Below are 18,575 nucleotides of genomic sequence, written 5' to 3' on the forward strand. Positions count from 1 at the left end.
ATGTTGTTGTGCTTAGAACTGACCACTGAAATGGAATTTATTTTCTAAGTGTAAAACTGCTAATATCTAGAAAAAAAAATGATTCATGTAAATTTCAAGAGTGCTCTGAAGAATTCATGATTTTACCATTACTTTTGAGGGTTTACAATTTTTCTAACAAGCCCTTATTTTAATAAATAAGTGATTTTTATCAGGTATCAAACTGGAGAACTCAAAGTGGCTGATGGGAAAATGGCAGCTGGTAAATTAACTTTGCTTCTGGGATGTGATGAACAAATAGAAATGAACTCACTGTAGGTCGCTCTACATGCAATTGTCTGCAAATGAGTATTTTCCTTACTAATTTCTGCTCTTTTTATCCTGCACAAAAGTCCTACTTAATGTTCTACGTTATGCTGATGTCATTTCCCTTCCTTAAAATGGAACATAAAAAAATGAAATAAAACTAGAAGTTAAAGAAAATCTGCTGCTTTAGCAAGTTTGTGAAGTTCAGGGAAGTCAGCCTACAGGGAAAGCTGAGTAGAACACTCCCGGAAAGAGAAAAACCACATGAGAAACCCAAGAGCAGCTTCTGGTAAGAAGTGCTTCAGTAACTATGGCAACAACCAAGGCATTTACTTTTGTGAACTAGTAAAACCAAACATTGTATTGTGGATAGTGGTTCTCTTTGTTTTAGCTTATTAATTAAAGGACACCAAACTCAATTTTCTAGCAGCTCAAAGGCATTCTGCCATCTTTTCTCTGTTATCTCACCAAGGCTACTTCATTCAGTGATATTTTATATAATACATATTCATCTGGCACCAAAAGCCCTACAAGGAAAGGAGATCCTTTAAAAAGTCACTAATTTGACTGAAAAGGCAAGAATAAGCTCCATATAACACTCACCATAAGTCTGCCCACTGTCATATAAAGCCACATACACGCTGTAACCAGCATTAGGGCAATGGCACACGGGCCATTTTGAGATTATATGTAACTGGTCATTTTGTAGATCTGTTGGCATGGAGCAAAACTCTCAAAGGAGCCTTGAATGGTAATTGCCTGAAAGCACAGCCATCGGTGTGTTAGGCAGCTGCCACAGAGCTAAACATTTCTTTGATGACAAAATACTCGGGGTGGCCCCCAGTACCATTGGTCTAACTGTTTACCCAGAAGCAACAACAGGTACATTGCATCTCCATTCTAGCTCCTTTTTTTATACATGGCACACAGAACAATAACATAACTTTGATTTTAATGGACCAATGGTACAAAATATAGTTCTGACCCAACAATTCATGCTCCAACTTTAACCCCTCACCCCACATAACAAGCAACAAGCTTTGACAACAACTAAAGAAAAATAGGTTGGTTATCCCTGAAACACAAAAACTACATTCAGACAAAGACTGATACAATGATATGCATTCAGTTACTCTAACCAATATGTATGTGGGGTGGAGTACTAAAAATAGGTTTACAGTACTAAATACCCCATAAGCCTTACATGATGTATCATAGAAAGGCTTGGAACCTGCCTTAGTGTCTCAGGAGGATGTGGTATTATTTCATGCATGACCTCAGACAAGGGGACCTGGGCAGGCAGGAAGTAGCTATAGACAGTAGTACAAATGCCCCCGAGTTTTCTCTTAGCCAGAACATCAATTTACATGTCGCTTTGTTAGATCAAAAAATTAAATTAGTTTAGAGAGCTTAAAGAAATATGAAAATCTGTCCTACCCTAGGATCCCACTACAGGAATGGGATTCCTTATCCGGAAACCTGTTATCCAGAAAGTTTTAAATTACAGGAAGGCGATCTCCTATAGATTCCATTATAAGCAAATCATTTTTACAAATGATTTCCTTTTTCTCTGTAATAATAAAACAGCACCTTGTACTTAATCCCCACTAAGATACAATTAATCCTTATTGGCAGCAAAACAATTCTATTGAATTTATTTAATGTTTAAATAAGCTTTTACTTGACTTAAGGTATGGAGATCCAAATTACAGAAAGATCCCTTATACGGAAAACCCCATTTGTTATGAAGTGGATAGAGGTTGTGCTGAAGGAAAAGGGCTGGATCTTTATGGATATGGATTCCTAAATCTTAATTTAGGAATTTTAAGAGTACATTCTGGGTCTGTCATCTGTGGTACTTGTTCATCCAGGGGAAAGATAATAGATTTTTCCCAGTTAATTTGGAGGCCCGAGAACATACCAAAACATTTGATTATTCGTAGCACTGTTGTGAATGAATTGTGGGGGTCAGCGTGATATAGTAATGTATCATCTGCATATAGGGAAATCTTTTCCTCCATCATTTTATATATAAGGCCTTTGACTTGTTGGGAGTGCCTGGTTGCAATTGCCATGGGCTCAATAGCAAGTGCAAGGAGGAGTGGGGGAGGGGGCAGCCCTGACGGGTGCCACGGGTAAGTGTAAATGTGGGGGATAGGATCCCATTTACTCTAAGGGGCTGATTTACTAATTCACGAATCCGAATCCGAAAAAATCGGATTGGAAACGAACATTTTGCAACTTTTTTGTATTTTTTGCGATTTTTTCATCGCCGTTACGACTTTCCCGTAAATTGTCACGACTTTTTCGTAACCGGTACGACTTGCGCAAATTGTCGCGACTTTTTCATAGCCATTACAAATTTCGTGAATTGTCCCGACTTTTTCATTGCCATTATGACTTTCGTGAATTGTCGCAACTTTCGTATTGAGAGCTCGAAAAAGTTGCGACAATTTGCGAAAAAGTCGCAAAGTACCGATCATTACGAAAAAAACGCATTCGGACGCTTTTCGGACATTCGTGGATTAGTAAATGTGCCCCTAACTGTAGCTTTTGGTTCTCTATACATTAGTTTGATCCATTTAGTAAAAGGCTGGGCCAAAGCCCATAGTAAGAACTTCCCAGAGGCATGGCCACGCGATATCCAAGGACACTACCAGCCTGGAGCCTGGGTTCTCGTGAGTGATTTGCAGATTAATGAAAAGTCTCCTAAAATTAAAGTTTAAGATTAAAGTAGATTTGGTCAGGTTCAACTAAAGTGGTTATCACTTTAATGAGTCATTTGGCCAGTACTTTAGATAACATTTTAATTTTGTGCAGTGAGATCCTACAATGAAATATAGATGCAATGCCCTCCTCCCTTGCAATACTGTTTTGCCACAGGCTCCTGAATGTGTCCCCTGTGAATGGCATGAGTATCAGTACTGTGTCTTTTAACCTTGAAAACATATTGGATTTGTTTGTCTCGGTTCACCCATAAAACCCCAACGTGCCCTATGAATAGTTCTTGTGCTGACACTGCTCTTGGTTTTAGTTTTATCTACCAGTATATAATTACAGGAAAAGTGATTAACCACGATTCTGTCCCCAGGAAATAAAGATGCTGAGAACTGGCTGATTTTCATAAGAAACCTGATAAAATGATATCCTGCTGAGGAGTTTACATTTTCTCTATAAATGACTGCATACGGATATAGGTTTCAAATGAGCTGTTCAACTAAAAAGTCTAAAGCTCAATCTATAACTGAACAGCAGCATGTGTTAAAGAAGATCTAAGGGCTCTGGTACACGGGGAGATTAGTCGCCCGCGGCAAAACTCCCTGCTCGCGGGCGACTAATCTCCCCGAGTTGCCTTCCCCCTGCCATCCCACCGGCGAACATGTAAGTCGCCGGCGGGATGGCAGACGCGGCGGCGCGATTTCGCGCAAATCGCCGAAAAAGACACGCGAGGCTTTTTCAGCGATTTCTCGAAATCGCCCCGCCGCGTCTGCCATCCCGCCGGCGACTTACATGTTCGCCGGTGGGATGGCAGGGGGAAGGCAACTCGGGGAGATTAGTCGCCCGCGAGCAGGGAGTTTTGCCGCGGGCGACTAATCTCCCCGTGTACCAGAGCCCTAAACCCTAAAAATGAATACGGCTATATTTTATATACTAAAATTACCGCAACAGCCTAAAGCATCTCTATAGTAGTAATTATCCAGGCCTTAAAGTTGTCACAAGAGCTCCCTATCATGGAATTTGTTTGGAATGTCAGTGACACTCACATGCTCAGTGGGCTCTGGGCAGCTTGTGAGAAGCTAAGCTTAGGGGTCGTAGCCAATTATCAAGCAGAAAATAAGTGTTGGCCTGTCATATAAGCTGGTGCTGTAGGGCTGATTGTTAAATTCTGATGCAAATTGCATTGGTTTGGAGCTGCCATGTACTAATGTGTATTATCGACTAATATCGTCTTATATTGTGACATTTATATTACATATATACTACCCAATAACTACTACCCTAAATAACTGACACCAATGCCAGACAATGCCTATTTATTATACTGCAACAAAATACACCACATATCACAAGACATTGCCGTATAAAACAACAGTGCATTTATCAAGTTGTTATTGATTACAATTCCTTTTATCTTTTTTTGGGGCGACTATAACAAAAAAGTATATGCAGTGTGAATTTTTTTCTCTGTGCACATGTTTTTTCCCACAATGTAGTTGTTTTTCCCAGAATGCAAGTGTCATTACGGATGCAAACAGGCATTTAGGCACAAGGGCACTGCACCTATTGAGGAAGGGTGCTTTGGGAACCCTGGAGCTCTGGCCTGGTCTGGAGGTGGCGGTAGCTCCAGGGCTTCCCTGTGTCAATAGTCGCAGCAGTGCCCAATTCGGAAGGAAGGCCTAAGCGGCACAGAGTGCAACAAAGCAGGTACCAAGAGTGCATTTCGGCACAAGCATCTTTAATGGTAGTTTTAGGCGCAACTTAGTGCAAGTTGCCCATTGCGGGTGTAAACGAGCCCTAATATATTTGATATGCCCATCATATTTCATCCACCAGAGGAAAAAGATTCATTTTTTACAGGCACAGTGCATGTAATAACATTTCCTAATGTCGTTTTGCAGAAAAAAAGGTGCCATCTTTTGGCAAGCCATTATAATTGTGTATCAAACATTCACTGCGTCATAAACATTAAGACCATTTATGCTTTTTGCTGATGTTTCTTTACGTGGCCAGCTGCATGCAGATGAATATAAAAAGCAAAGTAGGAACCTGAACATCCCCCTAAGTTAATTCACAGTCTGCACAGAGGGATGTCATAAATCCATGTGCTATACCAGCCTGCTGCTCGCTTGTTAGTTTGGAATTAGTGATCAGTCACTTTTAGATATTTGCCTGTTGCCTAGGTATGTGATCATTTTGAAAAAAGCATTTATCTACCAACATGAGTGCAAAATGTAAAATGAAAACTGAGCATAAATTGATGCTATTCAAAAAGGTACTTATGCTCTTACGTTCTTCTTTACCTTGTGTGGTGAGCACCAATGTGCCCCTTGAGCCTGCCCTGATAAACTAAGGGCCAGTGCAGTTCTTGACTGAGGCTTAAAAGAGGCCCTGGCATTTTAAGAACACAGAGGCCCAAACAGCTTCACCAGCCCAATAAATTGTGTCTGTCTGTGGCATCTTACAGCAGCTTCTCTGGCATTTGCCAGAGCCCACAGATTGCCAGTCTGGGCCTGGGCCTGTGCACATATTGACTGAAGGGAAGCCTAGAATTACAGTCTGCCTGGACCTGCTGGTAATTCCAGGATTCTATTATAAAGTATATGCACCTCTCAAAAGGCATGAGTGTATAACTACGCACTCAGGACATACTTATTTTTTCAAAATTCCAGGTTGTGGCTGATTCATAGCTCAAATGAGTTGGGAAATAACCAGTGAAGCAATGAATTTAATCATCGATGTGTACAGACCAAGTTAAGGGAGTTGCTGTCCATATGCTTTCGGGTTTTAATACTGTTATTTGACTGTGAATGTGAGCTGATTCATGCCAGCATTTCTTGATGAAAATTGTGACTTTGTGATAAATTATGTACCAGACAATTGCAGATTAATGAGTAATCCTTATTCATATGTTGATAATAGGAAAGCAATATATAATTTTCTGTGAATAATCACACTGAAATTGCACATATGGTAGTCCATTCTAAAACATCGCTAGTTATTATGTAACCTGTGCCAACCCAGACAGGAAACATTGCGTTTATTTCTACATTATGACTTATATTAAAGCTCGTCACAAACATTGTTGGATATTGTTTCATTGTTGTTGTAAATGCCCTGTGCCTAACAATAACTATTTGTTAGCATTTACACTCTGTACAAATTATTATTAGGTGCAGAACGTTTACACACAACAATATACCTAATAATAATCATTTCTTCATGTTCTTCTGTACTCTGTATATGCAGTGTGTGCAGGGCCTCATCACATTTATTGCTGACTTTCATTTTGCTATGTGCTTTAGTGGTTTTGACTCACACTGTGGCTAAGCGTGCCCTCCCCCTAGGTAAATGTGAGTAAAGCTTACCGCAGGCTCATTCCAGTAGTCTCACATAAACCCTGGAATAAAATGATATGCCAAGTCCCCCGCTGAGTTTTATTACAAGTAATAGTACCCTAAACCAAATTACAGTGGCAGCTCTTTGTGCTATGATGCATAAACATAGCAACTGTGCTGCGATAAGGGAAAAATCTTATCCTGTTTTTTGTGTAGTAAATTGAGTCAAGGTTGCTACAGTCCAGTATACTATAGCAAGCAATCAGCCATTAGCTTTTACTAATGGCAAATATCTGACTGGTTGTGATTAGTGATGAGCGAATCTGTCCCGTTTTGCTTTGCTAGAAAATTTGCAAATCTTCCGAAAGATTCTCTAAACGGTGAAAAATTAGTGAAATGGCAAAAATGTTGCACGTCCCAAAAAATTGTTGCGTGCAACAATTTTCTTGCCGCGCTTAATTTTTTTACGCACATGACAATTTTTTTGCCATGAGCAAGAATTTTTTTGTCGCACAGCAAATTTTTTCTGCAGCAAATATTGTCGCCCATTTCATGAAACAATATGCTCTCTCTTTAGGAGACCTTAGGGTTGATTCACTAAAGTGGGTTAAAACGTGCGCTATTTATAGCATGCGTTAAAAATTTTTATCGCGTCTAATTTTTTGCGTCTTAGCGCACGATTCACTAAAAGCATACTTGCATTAATTTAGACGCGATTCTGCTTGCGTTATTTAAGTCGCGGAGACTATTTTTGTGCGGTATTCGACGGAACACGTGCTAATCAACGCAAATAGTTGCCGCGTGCGAAAAAACGCACGCCATATTAGCCATGCACGGCATTACTTTTGTAAAACTACTTTTATGAAAATGACCATTTCCCTGCAAACTGGAGGCTACATCACTCTAGGGCCAACACAGACTTGAATAAATCCCACTGCAAAGTCCATATTGTGTTGCCAAAAGCTCATGAACTGTACTTTTCTATAATTACCGCCTGCCTCAAGTAGATGTTAATTTTCGCACAGACAAATGCGATATTTAGCGCATCTAAGTGTTTGTGAATCATGCGTTAGTATTATTTCGGCGCGCAAATTAACGCATGCATTAAAATAAACGCATGCGGTAGCGCGAAAATTAACGCACAAGATATGCAACGCAACGCATGCGTTAATAGCGAACCGCGCATTTTTTTGCATCAATTTTAACGCAAAAAAACGTGCGATAAAACTTATCGACCGTTAGTGAATCAGCCTTCTTATCTCTCTGTTTAGTCTCTCTTCTGCAATCAGTCTGAAACTCAGCTGCCAGGATCCTCCTGCTCTCTCCTCAGCCCCAAATAATTTCTCTAGCATGGCTGCCAGTTAAGCAAAGGATAGCATAAAAATTCCTTCTGCTAACATTCCTCAGCTCCTCACTACAATCCTTCACTGGCCTTCCTGCATGTTCCTGGTTCCTGCTCCTCTTTAAGCCCCTGTCTTGTTACACCAGCCACACGCACTGCGCTCTCTCATCTTAAACCTTTCTATCTCGCTGCTCCTTACCTCTGGAACTCTATCCCTGAATCCCTCCGTAGGGAAAACTCGCTAACTCTCTTTAAGAAAAAGCTCAGCTGTTACCTATGGGACAGGGACTTCCTACTGTGTCCCATACCACTGGCACTTAATCTCTGTGTATTTATGCCTATTTATTGTATTTATTACAACACTTGTCCTCCCTGTGTGCAATTGTGTATATTGTAAGATTGTACTGAATCCCAGCATAAATGCATTTATTTATGCTATTCTTTGCTTAACTGGCAGCCATGCTAGAGAGATTACTTGCAGCACTTTATAAATAATGTTATACATACATACGTACGTACGTACAGATCTCTGCACTCCATTTCAGAGGGCAGAGACCCTCTTTAATAGATCGCCTACAGTGTTTGTTCTATCCAAGAGGCTCTGGCAAAGGGATGTACATGGGGTGCAGCAAGTAATTTCAGGGTTTCCTTTTTGTAGGAGCACAGATTGCACCAGTAGAATCACATGTAAAGTCAGTATAGATTTTGCATGCCCTGGGATGCCCATTTTGACGCAGCCTCAACTTGCTGATGTACCAAACAGGAGTAAGTTCTGCATCTATATTGATGAATCAGGTGCAAGTTGCATCTCATACAACATTTTAAATAAATGCATTTATGCTGGGATTCTGGACATTGCTTTTGTAAAATAAGTGTATATCTACTCTCTGTCAAGTATGGGGGCTTGGTTTAGCAGATGAGTCAAGGACTAAGGGTCTGGTCAGTTATGTCAAGCAGCCCATCATTTTGTTATGTAAGGTATTGTCCCCCCTCCCCTGTAAAGATTCTACTAGTCTGAGTCAGATTCAGCATAATAACCATTACACTTCTATATGCTTCAAGGATTTAAAAAAGAAAAAAAATACAGAAGGAAATACAATGCAAAGCATAGTCAGGAAACAAAGCTCCTCTTTGCAGAAAGGGAAGTAGATAAACAGCAAGAAAAGGCAACGGACTAACTTTATAAATACATTAACGCAGGTGGATAGTGAGGGCAAAGTCAAAGGTTGCATAGGGACTGCTTCTATCTGCCTGTGTTTTGTAGACAGGAGAGAAAAGTGGATCGGTTTTCATCTGCATCTCCATGTAGCTACACTGACAGACACAGTGTCAATTTTATGCAGCCACAAAGCATGCATTTTCGGCCATTCTCTGCTCCATATAGCTGCACTCAGGCTGCCGCTGTGTCTTTCATTGCAAGTAGACACAAGAGCTTATAGGAGTGGATCAACTTACTTCTGCCCGCCTAAAAAATGCAGGCATACAGCAGCAGACCCTACGCAAATTATGACTTAAGGTGGCCATACATGAGCAGAATTCACTTGATGAACGATCTAATCGGTATACGATCGTTTTGGTTTGCCATACGATATGCCATCCATGGACAACAATTATTTGAAAAGATGTCATTGTATCGTTGATGTAAAATTCAGAAAGACCTCAGGCAGACTGACCTATGCTCTGTGTGTGCCATACTCCTGCCTGCTCCATGCCCCTGTGTGTGCCATACAGTGTGTGTGTCTCTACCAGTAGTTCTGGGGAGTTTTACCAGCATTTTGGAAATAGTTGCAACTTGCTGCACTATCCAAAAAACATGTTTTATTAAAGGTTATGTAATATATAGTGTTCACATACGAGCGAACCCTGCAATAAGCAAATTAAGGTTCCACAAAGAACTTTTGTGTACTTCAGTATATATTCATTGACTTCCGGTGGCAGTCATGACATGCGTAGAGAACAATCGTTCAATGACAAATGTCTGGCACTCACACCAACTGGCAGATTTTATCACTGAATGACAAAAATTATTAAACCCATCTGATCAATTTTTTGCCAGATAATGCTGGGCTGATTAGTGGCCTGACGATCGTTTGCACACCATCAACTATACGATAAGTTAACGATATTAGATTTCAGATTGTTCTGGAATCGGTCGTTTGAAAGTTAAAAATCGGCTTGTGTATGACTACCTTTAGGGTTGTTAAATAGTTGATTTATTAATTCGCCCAGCCACTAAAAATTATACTTGATTGTAGTATTAATAATGGGGACACAAAATTACATACAGTAGATTAGAAGGCAAAGGTAGTTAAGAACTATTTTTCATTAAAAACAAAATAAAAATGTAATAGTATTACTATTATATGATATTTGTTTTTGTGTAGACTTTTGATAGGAATAACAATGATATTCAATTGATACTGGGGGTGATTGGTGCGGGGTGCTATGAGCAGAATCTGGAGATAACATACAGGGTTCACTTATGGAATCTTTGCCCTGGGCCTGCCGCAAACTGGCCATATACGGGCAGATTTCAGCTGCTAAATTGGGTCCTTTAGACTGATTCAACAGCTTATCTGCCCGTGTATGGTCACCCCTGATGGGCCTACCAGACAATCGTCTGGCCTAAAATTCACCAGATCTCGAATCAGGGACCGAATCGGTTTATTAATGCGATCCTCGCTCCATTGGCGCCTAAGGTCAAATGATCTAAATAGACTGATATCACCCACTTTAGGTAGGCATATCGGGAGAAGATCTGCCCCTTTGGCAACCTCGCCAATGTGTATGGCTACCTTTATAGCTTTATATTATATTTATAGTTTTAACAAGCAAATTACATCAGGTATCCCTAATATGCATCCATGGCTTATTTTTACTCAGTTACACCATATGGGACAGGTGAACAGAAAAATGTGTGGAGCCAGTTTTTAAAAGACAGATTGGAAATAGTGGACTCCCACCCCATTCATACCCCGCACCTTTATTTTACTTCCAGGCATGTTTTATCCCTTAAGTCCCTGTGACCCAGTGCAGTCCCAATCCGTATCTTATCTACTGTGCTTCTGTACAATGGTGGTACCTGCTGTTCTCTTTAGGCTTTCACTCTGCTTATGATTTTGTGGTATTATTTGCCAGTGTTATTGTTGCATGTGGATATTCACTGTTTATTGTAAAATAAACCACAACTGGGACAAGTCGTTTGCATCTATTGCACAATGGGAAGCCGAGTTTTATGTAGGTCACAACTTAGCATACTATGCCATCCTACCGACATAGATTTTAGACATGCTCTGCTGTATGCATGAAATAAAAAAATATGTTAAAATTGTTAAAAAGGCCGACAGCACATGAGCATGTTTGATATTGGATCTCTGCCCATCACATACTATTCACAGCAATTGGAGAACCCACAGACTTACGGTTATAAGTGTAGCCCAGGGCTACTCGCAGCAGTTCCCAATGCTGTGGGAATCTACCTGTGGTAAAAAATGAGCTGTAATAACCATAAAGGTGGTGATGTACTGACTGAGTATGTAGGTAATAATGTAGCCCATATTGTTAAATATAAGGATATTAGAAGACACAAAGAAGTTCCCTGATGGTTTAGTGAGTCATGCAGTGGCATAGCTATACAGGGGGAACACCCCATGACTGCAGGGGGAAACAGGGGTCCCATAAGGAGGATGGGTGTGGGATTTTGTGTGCATGGCAGAGGAACCAGAAAAACATTTGCAGGGGGAAGTCTCATCCGCCACTGGAGTCTTGTAACAATGACATCACATAGCGCAATTTATAAGGATATATTTTACATAGCAACCTTCTGCTTTTAAATAACCATGGAACTTAATTAATTCAAATATCCTTATGTTCTACAATATGGGCCACACTATTCTCTATATATCAATATTCACTAGTGATGGGCAGGCGTGGATTCACGGCAAATTTCTATGTTTCATGAGCATCGAAAGAATTGTTGCGCATCATGTATTGTTGCGCATCAAACATATTGTCTCTCCCATCAAAAGAAATGTCTCTCGCGTCAAAAAGAATTGTCTCTCTTCAAAAGAATTGTCGTGTGCCAAAAAGAATTGTGTCTCTCTTTAAAAGAATTGTCGTGTGTCAAAAACGCAAATTTTTCGGCGTTTTGTGAATCTTTTGAAAGATTCGCAAATTTTTTGGCGAAGCGAAATGGGACAGATTGGCTCATCACTAGTATTCACAGTTATTTATAGTGTTAACAGTATTTACAGCACCTTGTTAATGTAACATAATGTTACTAGAAGGGAATGGAGATGGTGAAGAGGTGGTTTCATATCTGATTTGCCCAACATGATAAGTTCTTCTGCAGCAAGTTTCAGGGGCAGAGTTACTAAAACATTTCTCTTTCCATGAATTTCAGACATTTACTAAAAAGCCTAAACTGAAAATGTCTGTGTGGGAATAATTTGCAGAAAAGTCGAAATGGTGCACTGAAACCTCTACTTTTTTGAATTTTGAATTGTCGCACAAAAAAACCACATCAAAATCTGTAAACCTCTCAAGTTTCGTAGCAAACAAGGATTTTCTATTGACTTCCACATGATGATAAGCATAGTAAATCTCAAAAAATGTGCACCAAAAAAATATGAATAGGAAAACAAAAATCCAAGCGTTTGTAAATGGCCCCCTAAGTGTAGTAAAATGTTCTCTTTTGTAAGTGGGCAAGCTGAGCCCTTAGGGAAAGTGCAGCAGAGAAAGCAGACAGTGCAACAGAAGCCACTGAGAGAAATTGGTTGCTTTATTAATCTCTCATCTTGCATTAGTGAAAGTATTTACAATGCTTGCAGAAGTGTCAGTAACGTTTTCATTGTGTTTTATGAAGAAAAATCGTTTTGTTCTCTATAAAAATGACGCATATTCTCTTTTCAAATTACATGTTTCTAAAGCTGTGGAACTGTAACCACCAACGCTATTATTGCAGGTTCGTGCACTAACTGTAGGTCTTGCCCAGGGCTATTTTATACATGGGCAAAAGAAGTTCTCTCTGTGTATGTTAAAGGAAAAATATTAGGGCTCATTTGTAAACAAAAGTGCAGCATGCAAAATACAAAAAAGGTTGAAATTGGTTATTTTTTGCCCTGTGCATACTGCACTTGGGTTTGCAGCATTAGCTGCAGGGCACAGCCCACATCAGGTTCAAGTCTCAGCGTCTGCCCTACATCACTTGGTAAGTACAGGGCTGTTCCTCCTTGCAGATTTTTTACCTAGCACTCAGCACTACCTAACAACAACCTACTATTATTCTTTTCAATAGTTATAACTTTTGAACAAAGTAGTGCTCAGTTACAACCATAGCTGGCCAATTGCACAAGTGCAGTAGCCAATGGCAACCAGATCTTTGCCTTTATTTTCTTACTTATAGTAGACTATAAAAAACAAATTTTGCTTGGTGGTAATTGTCAGTGCCACTTGTGTAATTTACCACTTATGTCTATAAATCAGCCACAGTAGCTCCAAACATGTGAGTGCCTTATTTTATTAACACATTTAATGCATAAAATAGGATAGACAACTCTTTATATAGCATTGTAAGGCTGGGGTAGACACCCTATATGAATTCATATAGATGGGCCTCCTGACGTATTCTCTTATTAGTGCTTAGTCTTATTAGTGCTTAGTAGGGCATCAGACCCAAAGCCACTCTAATATTTTATAAGACACATTAATCAAATGAAAAATGTTTTATCTTTCTCTACTCTTCTTTCTCTCTATCTTTTCTACAGAACTGTATTTATACATAGTAGTTATATAGTATTTAAAGTTTGAAATAACTGACATCAATCGAGTTCAACATTCTGCACAAATGAAACTTTTCTATATAAAAGCCTTTTTCTATATAAACATGCAGTGTGTGTCTGCACTTAAATAAAAAATGGGGTGCTAGATTAATCAGTTAAATATTCTTCCAAGTATCCACACATCTTTAAAAACCTTTTTATATATAAATTACACAGAGGAGCACTCATTTTGCCAATCTTTACAAACACTTGCAATCACAGAAATAATATGAATAAGCCCTCTATGGGTCTTTTACTCATTGACAGGGTACGTGTGGCTTTTGGTACTGGTTTGCCATCATCATCATCATCAGTGTCATAAAATCATGGTGTCTTTGACTTCACAACGCTGATGATGGTCACATAGCAGTGAGTGAAAAGTTGGATTTATAATGGACTATCACTTTCAAATACATTTACAAAATCATGGAAAATAAACACTACCATGCTGTGATACCATAGGGGCATAGATTTTGTACTGCTAATTCTCCTGTAAGGCTACAAGAGTCTTTGAATGTGGTTCATTATTGTCCCAACAATATTTATTTGTATGCACACATGAACATTTGTTGCCTATAGTCTCTCAGCAAAGGAAGTGTAAATGTTATTGCAGCAAAGAGAAATTCTTTATAAATTTACAGAATAATTTGTCGCAAACATAAAAAACTTACCCAGCTCAAGAGAAAGAGGTAGAGGAATTTCTTCATTATTTGCATTCAGTGTGACTTTATATCAGCTTGAAAAGCACTGTTTCTCCAGCCCTAGTCAGTTGATTATGAGAACTAAAGCACAAAGCACAGTCTGTCAGACTCTCCAGATAACTTAAAGCACCATAAGTTGGACGAGGGGGCTAGTGTATGCCAGGATTTCTGCAAGAGACACACATCTCTGTAGGCAGAAAAGAGCAGGCCCACGCTAAGGGGAAATGTGTCGTAGAGGGAGCGATGTACTCCTAACCACAAGTAGAAAGCATTTCTGAAAAAAAAATACCGTCTGATTACTAATCAAATCACTCTGAAGAAAAGTGACAACAACAGTTTCGTCATTCTCTTGTAGAAATTGGAAACGCCTCTCTTTTTAATGTGTTTATTCCTTAGGTGACATTTACAGCCGCTTGATGACAAATCTTTCTTGTAAACCTGAAAACATGGGTGTCAGTTACTAAAGACTGGGTGACCACCCAGCAAATTGGTTTCTAGATATTCAGCACAGCACAATGATAGATTTATCCACAGCCAAGAAGGAATTTATGTAATGAACATACATTTCTTGATGAGAATATTATATTAAACCTGACATTTAGAATACCAAGAAGCAAAAAATGACAATAAATGTACAGTATGCCAGAACCAATAACTTAGCAAATCCCAGTGGTGCTTAAATAGAAGATGTAGCACCCGGGAAAAGGGAGGTCGGGGTCAGCTAAAATCCCTCCAAGCCACAGATACTTTAATAGGCACAGTTACATAGACCATCTTCTCAGTTGGGCCCCTTACATGCACATTTTAGCAGAAATATTTATATAATATATAAACCAGTGGTTTTTAACCAGAAACTGTCAATTTATTGAAGAAATAAAAGTTGAAATAAAGATGGTACAGGTATGGGACAGGTAACCAGAAACCTGTTATCTAGAAAGCTCCAAATTACAGAAAGATCATCTCCCAATAAATTTGATTTTACAAATTATTTCATTTTTCTCAATAATAATAATATAGAACCTTGTACTTGATCCTTGTTAAGATATAATTAATCCTTATTGGAGGCAAAACAATCCAATTTAATGTTTGAATGATTTTTAAATAGCCTTAAGTTGTGGGGATCCATACTACATACCGTTTATACTTTATACTAACCACAAAAATGACTATTAATGCCATAGTTCATTATTATCACTATTATTGCCATAGTTCATTATTATCACTATTATTGCCATAGTTCATTATTATCATTATTATTGCCATAGTTTATTATTATCACTATTATTGCCATGGTTCATTATTATCACTATTATTGCCATAGTTTATTATTATTACTATTATTGCCATAGTTCATTATTATCACTATTATTGCCATAGTTTATCATTATCACTATTATTGCCATAGTTCATTATTATCACTATTATTGCCATAGTTCATTATTATCACTATTATTGCCATAGTTCATTATTATCACTATTATTGCCATAGTTCATTATTATCACTATTATTGCCATAGTTTATTATTATCATTATTATTGCCAAAGTTCATTATTATCACTATTATTGCCATAGTTTATTATTATCACTATTATTGCCAAAGTTCATTATTATTGCCATAGTTCATTATTATCACTATTATTGCCATAGTTCATTATTATCACTATTATTGCCAAAGTTCATTATTATCACTATTATTGCCATAGTTTATTATTATCACTATTATTGCCAAAGTTCATTATTATCACTATTATTGCCAAAGTTCATTATTATCACTATTATTGCCATAGTTCATGATTATCACTATTATGCTGTGTCCTTGGGGTTATCCCTAATGATGAATTCTGAGAAATCCTGGGAATCATGGTAAAATTTTGCATGGGAGTTGCCAAGTGAATGTAGGCAATAGTGACCTGGTTGGGTGAGCCTAGGATGGAAGTAGCTTTCGGCCTGACTACCAATGAAGGCTTATAGGCGGCTGCTAATGGAATGCTAATACTTATTCTGTTGGGAAGCTATAATTATGTTGGGATGAAAAACCCAATATTCTGTTCTTCGACTTCAGCTTATTCTTCCGCTTTTTCTTATTATTATTCTTCTTATTCTTAGCGCCCCCCATTTTCTAAACGCTACTCCTCCTACAGTTTTAGGGGTACAACACCCAAACTCACCACACTTCTTTGCCCTATAGCGGAGCAGATTGCTTGTGCTTTTCTAAGCGATCCCGCCCCCCGTCTTTTTGTGGCGCCGCTCAGAACCCCCCAATTTTCCCATTGACTTTGACAGGGAAGATTTTCAAACTGCTGCCACACTTACAGCTTTGAAACTACAGCCCCCAAACTTGAATTACATAATCATAGGGTCACCCTGAATGAAACAGCTACATTTCTTGGATGACCTCAAAGTGGGAGGGACCTACAACAGCCAATCAAATTTCACCCATTGACTTTAATGAGGAAATTGAAACTGCTGCCAATCTTACAGCTTTGAGGCTACACTCCCCAAACTTGAATCACACAGTCATGGGCTCAGCCTGAATGAAAATATGATGATTGTTGGATGCCCAAAAGTGGGTGGATCTGTGAACAGCCAATCAGACTTTACCTATTGACTTGTCAGAAATTCAACCTGCTGCCATTCTCACAGTAATAACACCAGGGTTCCCAAACTTTTCACAGTTGGTCACTGGGTGACTACATTGCAAGTTTGGAAAAGTGGGTGGGGCCAACAACAGCCAATCAGATTTCACCTATAGACTTCATACATTTAAATTTACATTTAAACTGCTGCCTTAATATTAATAATAATAATACTAAGGTCCCCAAACTTTGCAGCACTAGTCATCAGGTAACTGCGGTTCAGAATAAGAAATAGTGGGTGGAGCCACTAACAGCCAATCAGATTTTACCTGTTGATTTTCAATGGAGAAATTCAACCTGCTGCCATTCTCACAGTATTAACACCAGGGTTACTAGGGAACTGCATTTTTAGGTTTTAAAAAGTAGACTTTCAGTGGGGAAATTTAAGTTGCTGCCATTCAGACACTATTAAAACCAGGGTCCAAACTTTGCACAGTGGTCTTTACTATATAACTGTGGTCCGAGGTTAGAAAAAGTGGGTGGAGCCAACAATAAATCAGATTTTTTTCAGTGACTTCAAACCAACATGAAGTTTGTTCTCAAACTTCCCTTTCTAGTTTTTAATTATTATTAATTACCCCAAATATTTTGCCCTGTGTAGTAATTGTTTTACAGTTTATGTTACATCCTGTACAACAGAATAATTTAATTATACTCTCTGCCCTAAGAATAACTGCAGTACCTGAGTTTGGGATTGTCCTTCTAAATAAAAGGTTTATTTTATTTAGCAACAACTGATAGCATGTATTTCATGGTTCCATTTCTGAATGCATTTCCATTTTGTCGTTTGCTGCATTCATGATTCATTTTGGTGATCTTATTCCCTGGTGATTTACTTTTCGGTGCAGTTATTGTATGGGTGGCTTCTGACACCTGATGGGACTTTATTTGATAAGAGATTTCTCCATTGAGAATAAGAGACACAGCTTGCAGATTGTTGGTGAAGTGTAAAAGTGAAACACTGCAGCCATTCATCTATGTGACTATATTGTGTGTACAGTGTAACAGTACAGTATAATGGTATATGTGTTCTGTTACATAAAACCTCATTCTGAAAATCTCAGACTGGACCCAAGTAAATCTATACCTAAACAAGGAGTACCAAATTTTAGCAATAAAGAAACACTTCACTCACAGTCCCCCCATTGGTTGAATTGGCACATGTTTACACATGTTAGCAGTAACGCCACGTCAAGGCTTGAACCTTGTTACTGGCATTCACACACCATTCATGCCGGGTGTAACGCCTCAGGGGAGAGCCAATGTGAATAACTTGCCATTGGTTCCCCTCAGTGAGATGGAATTTCACTTGTAACACAAAACATGACAAACGTGACACAAACAAGACAACACAAGAGGCTTAAACTGCACGTGTCTATAAAGCCCCACCCTTTGCTCATTTAACTATAACAAATTTAACTCAACTTCCAGGCGAAGGTAAAAAAAAACCATCTGAAGCGGCTGCCAATTTGCCCCAGACAGGGAAAAACCCTTTGCCTGAAAAAACTACAGAACTTTAGAACTAAATACATAACTAACAGGTATGGGTTCAATAGACATGATGTGCAGGAAGGCAAAGCAGTCTGAGATCTTAGCATCTGCTTGTCTTCTTGTTACACCCTTGGCCTTTCATATCACATTCCCTCACACAGTCATGCACATAAAGTTATACTTACCTGGAACTTACCTCTCATGTGCCCAGATGAGTGACAGAACCTGATGCAGGAGATGGTAC

At 38.9% G+C, this 18,575-nt stretch overlaps 1 protein-coding gene across 1 annotated transcript in view; it reads right to left on the minus strand.

The window, feature by feature from the left end:
* tnfrsf25 (TNF receptor superfamily member 25) overlaps window positions 1–14,488 on the minus strand; it is a 34,132-nt gene extending 19,644 nt beyond the window's left edge. The window contains exon 1 of the mRNA XM_031906647.1: window positions 14,174–14,488. Coding sequence (XP_031762507.1) covers window positions 14,174–14,218 — 45 coding nt within the window. The 5' untranslated portion in view covers window positions 14,219–14,488. The remainder of the gene's footprint in view (window positions 1–14,173) is intronic.
* Window positions 14,489–18,575: the final 4,087 nt, after the last annotated feature.

Source organism: Xenopus tropicalis, chromosome 7 (genome assembly GCF_000004195.4).
Source record: "Xenopus tropicalis strain Nigerian chromosome 7, UCB_Xtro_10.0, whole genome shotgun sequence".
NCBI lineage: Eukaryota > Metazoa > Chordata > Amphibia > Anura > Pipidae > Xenopus > Xenopus tropicalis.